Here is a 10,889-nt window from a genome sequence, read left to right on the forward strand (position 1 = left end):
GAGAGCCAGCGGCGCGTCGTTCCCACCCCGCGCGACTCCAGCTCCGTGCAGCCTGCTCCCACGCCCCCGCGCGGGAGCCTGCAGCCGGGCTTCCAGCTCCCAGCCCCTAAGTCCCCGACTGAGTGTGGGGCCGCTGCTCCCGCTTGGAAGGAGCCATCGCCGCTTTAAGGGGAAGAGGAGGGAAAGCGGGCGGAGGAGTCGGGGGCGGGGAGCGGCGGCGGAGGAGGGGGAGGGGGATTCCCCCCGCCCTCGCTCCCACGTGGTCCGGGCGCCTGTGAATCGCGCCCGCCGGAGGGTCTCACAGCGAAATACAAAAGCAGCTGGGAAGCGGCAGCCGGGCGAGTTCTCAGTGCCGAGCGGAGCGCTAGGCAGAGCCCCGCAGCCGCGATGGAGCTGAGGCGCCCGGAGCCCCGGAGCCAACGAGCTGACGGGCCCGCCTCGCCACCGGGACCCGGGTGCCGGGGCTCGGCTTGAAGCAGCGGCGGCACCGGCGCGGCCGCGGAGCATGGGCAGGAGGATGCGGGGCGCCGCCGCCACCGCCGGGCTCTGGCTGCTGGCGCTGGGCTCGCTGTTGACGCTGTGGGGCGGACTCCTGCCGCCGAGGACCGGGCTACCCACCTCCCGGCCGCCCGAAGACGGACTCCCGCGGCACCTGGCCCGGAGCGGCGTCCGGGAGCCCGCGCCTCGCTTTCCTCTGCCTCCGCCCCTGGCGCGGGACGCCCGCGGCGGCTCCCTGAAAACTTTCCGGGCGCTGCTCACCTTGGCGGCAGGCGCGGACGGCCCGCCCGGGCAGCCCCCGGGTGAGCGCAGGCGGCACGTGCCAACCGGGCGGCCCGGGCCGGAGGAACGCGCCGCGGTGCACGGGGGCGTCTTCTGGAGCCGCGGCCTGGAGGAGCAGGTGCCCCGGGGCTTCTCGGAGGCCCAGGCGGCGGCGTGGCTGGAGGCGGCGCGCCGCGCCCGGGTGGTGGCCCTGGAGCGTGGGGGCTGCGGGCGCAGCTCCAACCGGCTGGCCCGCTTCGCCGACGGCACCCGCGCCTGCGTGCGCTACGGCATCAACCAGGAGCAGATCCAGGGCGAGGCCCTGTCCTACTACCTGGCGCGCTTGCTGGGCCTCCAGCGCCACGTGCCGCCGCTGGCACTGGCCCGGGTGGAGGCTCGGGGCGCCCAGTGGGCTCAGGTGCGGGAGGAGCTTCGTGCCGCTCACTGGACCGAAGGCAGCGTGGTAAGCCTGACTCGCTGGCTGCCTAACCTCACCGACGTGGTGGTGCCCGCGCCCTGGCGCTCCGAGGACGGCCGTCTGCGGCCCCTGCGCGCCGCCGGGGGTGAGCTGGCCAACCGGAGCCGGGCGGAGCTGGTGGACCTGGTGCAATGGACCGACTTAATCCTCTTCGACTACCTGACGGCCAACTTCGACCGGCTAGTCAGCAACCTCTTCAGCCTGCAGTGGGACCCGCGGGTCATGCACCGAGCCACCAGCAACCTGCACCGCGGCCCCGGCGGGGCGTTGGTCTTTCTGGACAACGAGGCGGGCTTGGTGCACGGTTACCGGGTGGCGGGCATGTGGGACAAATATAACGAGCCGCTGCTGCAGTCTGTGTGCGTGTTCCGAGAGCGGACAGCGCGGCGCGTCCTGGAGCTACACCGAGGCCAGGACGCGGCCGCCCGGCTACTGCGCCTCTACCAGCACCACGAGCCTCGCTTCCCGGAGCTGGCCGCGCTCGCCGACCCCCACGCTCAGCTGCTGCAGCGCCGCCTCGACTTCCTTGCCAAGCACATTTTGCACTGTAAGGCTAAGTACGGCCGCCGACCCGGGACTTAGCATTATCCGGTGGAAGAGAGAGTGTGAGACCCCTGGCTGGGGGATGGATGATGGGGGGAAGGGCCGTCGTCTTTGCCACCTCCTGCGGACCAGCCGGCCAACGCCCAGCCGGAGACCCGAGCGCGAAGGCGACCAAAAACTTCCGCTTCACCCACCTGCCCTTTTCTCGCAGTCCCAAGCAGTTTCCTTTCAAAGTTCTGGGAGGATGAGCTCACCCAGCCTATAAAAGGATTCTTCCCTGTGCCAGCACGGAGTTTGCATCCAAAGAAACTGGCTGCTGCCGGAGTTTGGCCCCCGGGTGGCAGTCTCAGTAGAAGATACAGCCCCTTCCTTGGCAACCCCTCCACCCGCCCCTTCCCTTCCCGAAAAAGGAAAACTTCTATTGGAGCCATTGAGCTAATTCTGCAATTTCCTACCGATCGCCGCGCTGGTGGCCCGGCAGCAGGGCTCTGATACTGGCTGGTGGAGCCCCCTTCCCGTGTTCTCCCTTTGTTCCGGCTCCGTGATGGTGAGGTCACTGTTAAGAGCTGGGGAACCGCTCCGATAGGACAAAGGGAGCAGGACCTACAGAATGGGGGGAGTCCTGCAGTCCCTGGCAGTTTGTCTGACCTGTTCCTTAACAGCTTGTCGCCTTGGCCTGAAGGCTACAAATGCAGGACTGCCTGTGTGCACGGAGTCAAAGAATGAATTTCTAATCCCTCCCCCTTCCCAACCGGCCAACATTTTGACAATGAGGATGTTCACCGGAAGGAAAAGAAATCCGTTTTATGCACTTTACTTTGTTTTTATTTTAATTTTTTATTAAGAAAAACTTTTTATTTGACAGAATTTGCCTTCTATGTATATATGTGCATAAAGTGTGGTGTAAATATACTAAACAAACTTATATTTCAATAAAAGGGAGTTTAAAATTTAGAATTTAATTCCTGTGGTTTTAACTATTGGAGGTATCTGACATCCTACCTGGTTTTTGAATAAGCTTTAGGATTTCTCCCTTGTGGATGTGCTTTAACAACAAAGGACGCATGTATATCCCAGTTGTGACCACAGAACTTAAGAGAGCTGAACAAAGGCAAGAACAGATTCCCTGTCCTGCTCACTCAAATGAATCCTAGTGCTAGAAATTTCAGAGTTCAGCAGAGAATGTGGGGGATGGTGGAAAAAGACATGGAAGGAAAGGATTCTATTTCCTGGCAAATAAAACTTTGATATAAAAGGATTTCACTGTAATAAAGTCCTATATTAATCATTTGGCAAATATGATAGAACCAGATGTGCAGACTAAAATATGACAAATGCCCGTCCCCCTTAAGCTTAACTACCGTGGTCCTGTGTTGCACCTGATTTTCAGCAGTGTAATTACCGTGCAACTCAATGTGTACCGATAATAAGTTGAGCACATGTTGCAAACAGGTAGAGAGAGTCATAAATTAATTCTTCTCGTTAATCTCCCAGCATAAATTCCATTGCATCCAGGAGATCATACTCTCCAACATCTGGACTCATCCAGCTCTCTTAAGAGATTGTACTGGTCAATACCCCCCACCAGCCCTCCTCCCTGTCCTGCCCCCCCAGGTACTAACTGCATGGTCCCCTCAGAGAAGCCATTGTCAGACCAGGAAAGGGTGTAGTACTTTGTATATGGCATGTGGACCCTTAGCTTCTTGGAGATTTCAAACTTAGAAAACATCTTTGTATTTTCTTAAGCTTCGTTTTGACCCATAGGAGAGAGGGGAGGGAGGCAGTTTATTAATGTATTTTTGCAATGGCCCTTTGGTGTTTTATCTTGGCATTTTATTTGACATGTGGGTCCAAATAATCTTGCCTGTTATCTTCTTTTTATTTAACGACCTCTTAACTCAAAGCAACTTTTGGCTACTTTAATAGATTTTTATTTGACTTGCATTTGTAAACCTGGGGTTTTATAGACTCATGATGGTATTAAATCTCTGGGTTTCCCATCTCACTGTGCATTACAACACAGTGTGTAATTTAACCATTTAATGCCATCCTTATGTTTCAGTGCCTCTGCTAAGACAACTCAAAAAAAAGAGTCCATAAACTTTGTGGTGTAAGCCAAATATTTTCATAATACAGCCGCAGACGGTAGTGATAATGGGAAATCTTTTTCAAGACATTAATGTGAAACCTCTGATAGTTACATCTTTCAAAAAGAAACATTTTCCATTTCTGATGATTAATAACTATGTGAGATTTGCTGCCCAAATCAATAGAGGCTGCTCCAAGAAAAGGATAAATATTCAGCAATCTACATGTTTACCCGACATGTTCAAGGAGAAAAACCATGGGCAGAGCGAAGTTAGAAGTTTCACAGAGGTACAGGAAATACACCCTGACTCCCATTTAACTTCAGTACTGGTACACTCTGGGCCAGCAGCATTCTCCACATTCCTCCTGAACTCCAGTTCCAAGCCCAGACTTGACCATGGTTAACTCAGGGCAAGAAACTAAGCGTAATTTAAACAGTTCTTCTCAGATTCTTTAGTGAACCATTTCTGCCTGTTTGAGAAATAAGTTTAATTACATGGTGGAGTTGTTAAGGGAACCAAAAAATTACAGAGAAGAGGTTTTAACTGTTGCTATTCCTTGTGGATAATCCGTAGGCTGTGACATGAAAAGATCAATTAACATTTTGGCATGGTCAGTGAATGCTGCTAGGACCAAATCATTTTTCAGATGAAGAAAAAAAAAAAGAAAAACTTTCAGGCTGTAGCATGATGTAAAAGAGTAATGAGTTCTGCAGGCAGACTATATTCTGAATTCTCTCCCTCACCTATTTACTTTCAGCAAGTCATTTAATTTAGTTCTCTCATCTATGAAATGGAGATTCAATCAGAGTATTGTGGGATTTAAATGTTAACATAGAAAACATAAGGATACATAGAGGTACTTTTAAAAAAAACAACTCACTTCCTATTGCTCTTTAAAAAAACAAAAACTCTTGCCTTTCTTACAGTTCAGTAAATTTCTACTAATTTTCATTATCAAAGTCAAATTTAGAAGTTTCCGAATACAGGTCCAGTTTTTGAAATTAATGATAAGCTAATTTTTAAATGATTGAGAACCCTCTTCTAGCATACAATCCTGAACAAAGCACTGGATCCTTGGCCAGGGGCACAGGTTAGATTTCTGTATGAGCTTGAGTGGGTGGTTTCAGGACCCAAGCAGACCCTCTGCACCAAAGGCAGCCGCACTGCAAATATATGAGGGTGCTTTTTTTCAAGAGTAGATGGCTCATTGAAAATCCATCACCACTTCTGGAAAGCATCAAAAAGTGATGAATCTTTGCAAGAAGAACAATCCTCCTCCCAATTCCTTCTGCCAAGAGAAAGTAGGCAATTGACCTTTACTCTCTGGATTTGACTGTTGATTAATGCACTTTGTCAATGACATAGTTCTAAACTCTATTAAAAGTGCTTGCCCTCCTGTCTTCGGATCCTGAAGAAAAACAAATTATTTTAACACCTCTCAACACTTCTCCACCTTCTGCCTAGGACTGCAGCTAGGAGAGTCCTCTTAAGGTCTAGATGTTGATTATTTGGATTAAATGAGTAAATATTTGTAATATTCTCAGAACAGTGCCTGGCACAGAGTAAATGTAATATAAATGTTTGCTCATTCATGGGGTAGATCGTTTTCTTCTCTAAGTCAAAACCATAGGCATTTTGAGTCCCAGACAGGATCCTCTTTCATAATCCCGCTGTATCTCTGCAGTCACAGAACACTTTCTACAGGCTTCTATTTTGGCTCAGGAAGACCAGCCAGAGTGCAAGAGTCTGGCAGGAGTTACCTAAAGCCCACAGTTGTCAGCTGGTTGCCTTCTTTCTGAGAATGCCCTTGTATGAGTTATCGCAAGCAACCCCCTCTTTTTCACAGGGAGGCTGTGCTTCTATTTCTCAAATGGCTCATCAGCCCCAGGGAACAGTAAGCTATGGAACTGTGCACCTTCTGAGCTACCCTATTGCCATGGATCATCCAAGCCTGGGCACAGATTATTTATCCCTCCACACACCTGCCCCATCCTACAGAACCACTGATCCTGGGTGGTGCAAGCTTGGCAGGAGTATGAAAGGAGAGGCGAGTCCAGCTGATTCAAAAGCACAGGAATTGCTCCAGGAAGGAATAGAATGTCAGCTGCCAAAGTGGCATGGAAACCACAGGGCAAGAATTGACACCCACCTCCAAGCATGCTTTGATCATTAAAGTCAAATGGAAAGGATACTGTAAGCCCAGAGAGGAGGGCTGTTTATGAGTCATGGACTTGGGAAAGTCATTTCCCCTCTCTGACTCCAGGTATCTTACCTGGAACAAGGGGTGTTAGATTAGATTGGCAACTTCACAATGTTTTTCACCAGAACCAAGTGGCAACCCACTCCAGTATTCTTGCCTGGAAAATCCCATGGACAGAGGAGCATGGCGGGCTACAGTCCAGGGGTCACAAAGAGTCGGACACAACTGAGCGACTAACAGCGTAACATGCCCTTGTATGTGTTGTCACATGCAACCCCCTCTTTTTCACAGGGAGGCTGTGATTCTGTTTCTCAAATGGCTCGTCAGCCCCAGGGAGCAGTAAGCTGTGGAACTGTGCACCTTCTGAGCTACTCAATTGCCATGGATCATGCCAAGTAAGACACACTTTATGTTGTAACCCAGGATGCACACACATGCACACGCACACAAATACACAATTGAAACAGAACTTTCACAAAACAGTCTATAAAACACACTTTTATATTCCACTCCATTTTATTCTATTCCTCCTCTTCCTTTACTCCCAATGCTAGTCCTGACCCTCTAAACTGATTTAATAACTCATCAGTGCAGCATAGTCTACCCTAGGCAAAACACTGGATTAGGTGGTTGGTAAGCTCCTTTCCAGCTTCCCTGGTAGCTCAGACAGTAAAGAGTCTTCCTGCAATGCAGGAGACCTGGGTTCAATCCCTGGGTCAGGAAGATCCCCTGGATAAGGGAATGGCAACCCACTCCAGTATTCTTGCCTGGAGAATCCCTTGGACAGAGGAGCCTATCGGGCTACAGTCCATTGGGTCACAAGGAGTCAGACACAACTGAACAACTAACACTTTTCACTTTTCAAGCTCCTTTCCACCTCCAAGGTTCTAGGGAAGTTCCATTTATAACCACTTTACCACCTACTATAATTTTTCCCCAAAGGGAATCCAGGCAGATTTCAATTTTGTATATTTTCTAAAAACAAAAGACTGAAGTATATTGCAAAACATAACTGGAAGAACTGCTCAAAATCTCACCTAGGGTCTTTTCATAAACACCTTTAAAATCCCCTAAATGTGGATGGAATATAGCTTTCAGTTTGTTCCTACCATGTGTGCAAATGTTGTGAGGCTTTGGAAGGGAAAAAAATTCTTTGCATCTCTGCCTCAACATGGCCCAAGGACGACTCAAGAGGACGGTTTCTTTTCTGTGTATTCATAAAGATCGGATGTAAGAGTCATAATTTTTTAATGTGACTGTTTTACCAATTTCTCTTTCTGTGTCCTGCTGTGGGGGAAACTGCATTAATAAACTGTGTCTCAATGCTGCCTAGCTGGAATTTTTTTCTCTGCAGGACTCCTCCAAATATAGCTAGAGGAATGCTCATTTTATTTATCTTTTCAACTTTCTTTCCATTCTGGCTATGTCTTCTTGATATTTTTGATTTTTTTCTCTTAATGGCACCTTAATTTGGGGGGAGATTAGAGAACTAATTGTTCATTGAATAACGGCGACAACAAAAAAGTTTTTTTTTCTCCCTTCCTTGATGCCATATGGTATCCTTTATGGCTTTAACAGTTATTTTACACTGTATCCAGAAAAAATTAAATAGCTTATGAAACTGGTCTTTTTCCAGTATCAGCTCACAGATTTTACTTTGCTGAAAAATTGTGGGTTAATAATAGAGAAGTGTCACTTTTAATTTGATGGCGCTACATCATACATTTATCTCTGCCTGTTTACACCTTCCCCTTAATAATTGTTTTCAATGCTTGGTAAAGTCTTTGTCGCCATCCTATAACTGGCCTAGAGAAGCAGGGAGAGTGGGGGCTGACTGTAGCCATGATCCTCTTTCTCTTTTTCTTTTTAGTTTTGATAAATTACACACATCATAAAATTTGCCATTTTTAAGTGTGTACAGTCAGTGATATACCATCAACGTGGTACAACCATACCACTATCTATTTCAAAAACTTTTTTATCGGCACAAACAAAAGCTCTGTCATCATTAAGCCATATATCCCCATTCCTCCTTTCTACCAGCCTCTGGTAACTTCTAATCTACTTTCTATTTCTGCAAACTTGCTTATTCTTGGTATTTCATGTAACTGGAATCCTACATGTTTGTTCTTTTTGTCTGGCCTCTTTCACTTACCCAGCCATGGTCCTCAAGGCAGCATGACAGAATGTAAGCAGTATCAACTGGGAACTGGCAGAACGGCACTGGGGTCTGATTTCCATAATTTTCACACCAATTGATGAACTCATTTTCCTCATCTTGAAAAACATTGGGAAGGCTAGATGTTCTCTAGCATCCCTTTCAATTCTAGAAAATGCTGTTTTTATGTACTAGTGAATTTGACCCCTAACTTCCAGTTTCTTCTCTCTACCTGAAGACTCCTTAAAAGTCTCAGGCCATGTGCTAAGTTCTGTAGCATCAATGATGAGCAAGATAGGTAAGGTACCTGCCTCTAAGGAGCGTAGGGTTTAGTGGGGAGGATGGAAAACAATCCAGCAGAAACAATGTGATCAATGGTTTTGCTCAGTCGCGTCCAACCCTTTGCGACCCCATGGACTGCAGCACACCAGGTTTCCCTGTCCTTCACCATCTCCCGGAGCTTGCTCAGACTCATGTCCATTGAGTCAGTGATGCCATCCAACCATCTCATCCTCTGTTGTCCCCTTCTCCTCCTGCCTTCGGTCTTTCCAGAGAGAAGTCCTGTGGGACCAGGTAAACTAGTCTGGGGTAGGGGAGCCAAAGAAGTCTTACAAGTCGCCCTTGTGTTTGTCTTTGATTTTAAGGAAGTCTTGAAGAAAAGGAAGCTACAAAAAGAGGGATTTTCATTGTATTTCTAAAGATGTCTTGCTGACCATACTTCAGGGAGGCTTGATCTTTATAGTTTGTCTTGGAGGGTTGAGGGAGTCCCATGATAGTGGTTTAAGCTTTTGTTACAGCAGAGATGCCATCTTTTTTCTGCAGTATGACGTATGCTTAAATATTAGTCATCCTGAGATTGGATCCATGGGAAGGTAGAAATTCATATTTTATATTGTAAAAATTCATATCATAGAGAAATTATTAATACTTGTGTCAGCAGTATTAATAACTCCTTTTTGCTGAACAAGTGCTAACAGGCAAGACTTTCTGTTATACATTTTGCCAGGTTGTTATGGAATTAGCAATGACAACCATGGATTAAATATTTACAGGTGTGGAAGCGAAGACTCAAAAAAGTAAATTTCCCACTTGACTTGAAGGGGTGGAACTGTGGCTTGAAGTTAGATCTGTCAACTTCCAAAGAGCAGGTTAAACTTTTTCCTTTTGTCTTCCTTCCTTTTTTCCCCCTCTTTTTAAAATATTAGTTTTTTCTAACTGGTTTCTTTTAAGATCTTCTCTTTGTCCTTGATATCCTGTAATTTGATTATGATGTACTTGGATATAGACCTTTTTGTTCCTGATAGGAGCATGCTGTGTTTTTTTAAGTCTAATGAATCCTTTTTATCAATCTTAAAAAATTTTCAGTCATTATCTCTCAATATTTACTCTGAAATATTTTATCTTTTTTATTTTTTCTGTTCCTTCCTTCTAGAAATATTATTGGGCATGTGTAGGACCCTTTTCCATGGCCCAAGTTCTCTTACATATGTTTTATCTCTTAATCTTTCTATGCTGCCCTCTAAGTAATTCCCTCAGATCTCTCTTCCAGTTCACTAGTTCTCTCTCCAATAGTCTCTAAGCAACTATTTTATTCATCCCTGGAGTTTTGTTGTATTTGTCTTGAGTTTATTTTTATTTCCAAAAGTTCTATTTGTTTTTTTTTTTAAAAAAAAAAAAACAAACCAAAACTTTCTTCTTTAGAGGAATTTTAAGTTTGTAGCAAAATTGAGGAAATGGTACAGACATTTCCCATATACCCCCTGCCCTACCTATACATAGCCTCCTCCATCATCGACATTTCCAAGTGAGAGTTTCCAACCAGAGTGATTCACTTGTTATAACTGATGAACTTACATTAACACATCATCATCACACAAAATCCATATTTACATTAAGGTTCACTCTTGGTGTTATACATTCTATAGATTTGGACAAATGTATAATGAAATATATCCACTATTATGGTATCATACAGAGTGGTACCAATATCATCATTAGTATCATTTAGGGCAGTATCCTAAAACTTCTCTGTATTTTTCCTACTCATTCCGTCTTCCTCCTAATCCCTGGCAACTACTGACCACTTTATTGTTGCTATAGTTTTGCCCATTCCAGAATATCTTACAGTTGAAATCATATAGTATGTAGTCTTTTCATTTTGACATCCAGTTAACTTTAAATTTTAGATAAACAATGATTAATATTGTAGTTTTAGTATGTTGCATGCAATATTTGAGGTATGCTTATATTAAAATTATTTGTGGGGCTCCCATAGTAGTCCAGTGGTAAAGAATTGGCAGGAAATCTGCCTGCCAATGCAGGGGACATGGGTTCAAACCCTGGTCCTGGAAGGCCCCACACGCCGCAGGGCAACTATGCCCATGAGCCACAACTACTGAAGCCCGCCTGCCTGGAATCCATGCTCTGCAACAAGAGAATCCACTGTAATGAGAAGCCCGGGCACCACAACGAAGAATAGCCCCCTCTCCCCACGACTAGGGAAAGCCCGTGCACAACAGTTAAGTTATATCTGTTTAAGCACAGGCATAAACAAATAAATAAAATTTTTTCTTTGTTTTTCTCAAATTCAAAGTTACTTAGATTTCTTGTTTTCTTTTCTTTTCCTAAATCCGAAATCTGAGTCACAGAAGCTTTGTGTTT

At 46.2% G+C, this 10,889-nt stretch overlaps 1 protein-coding gene across 1 annotated transcript; it reads left to right on the plus strand.

Moving 5' to 3' along the window:
* The first annotated feature begins 236 nt into the window (after nucleotides 1-236).
* On the plus strand, nucleotides 237-7,398 carry FJX1 (four-jointed box kinase 1). The gene has a single exon (XM_070804041.1). It carries the CDS (start codon nucleotides 506-508, stop codon nucleotides 1,817-1,819), a length of 1,314 nt encoding a protein of 437 aa, XP_070660142.1. The 5' UTR covers nucleotides 237-505; the 3' UTR covers nucleotides 1,820-7,398.
* The last annotated feature ends 3,491 nt before the right edge of the window (nucleotides 7,399-10,889 follow it).

Source organism: Bos indicus, chromosome 15 (genome assembly GCF_029378745.1).
Source record: "Bos indicus isolate NIAB-ARS_2022 breed Sahiwal x Tharparkar chromosome 15, NIAB-ARS_B.indTharparkar_mat_pri_1.0, whole genome shotgun sequence".
NCBI classification, from domain to species: Eukaryota; Metazoa; Chordata; class Mammalia; order Artiodactyla; family Bovidae; genus Bos; species Bos indicus.

Excerpts from the sequence above, each read along its gene's own strand:
- FJX1 (XM_070804041.1), top strand. The coding sequence starts at position 506 with ATGGGCAGGAGGATGCGGGGCGCCGCCGCCACCGCCGGGCTCTGGCTG.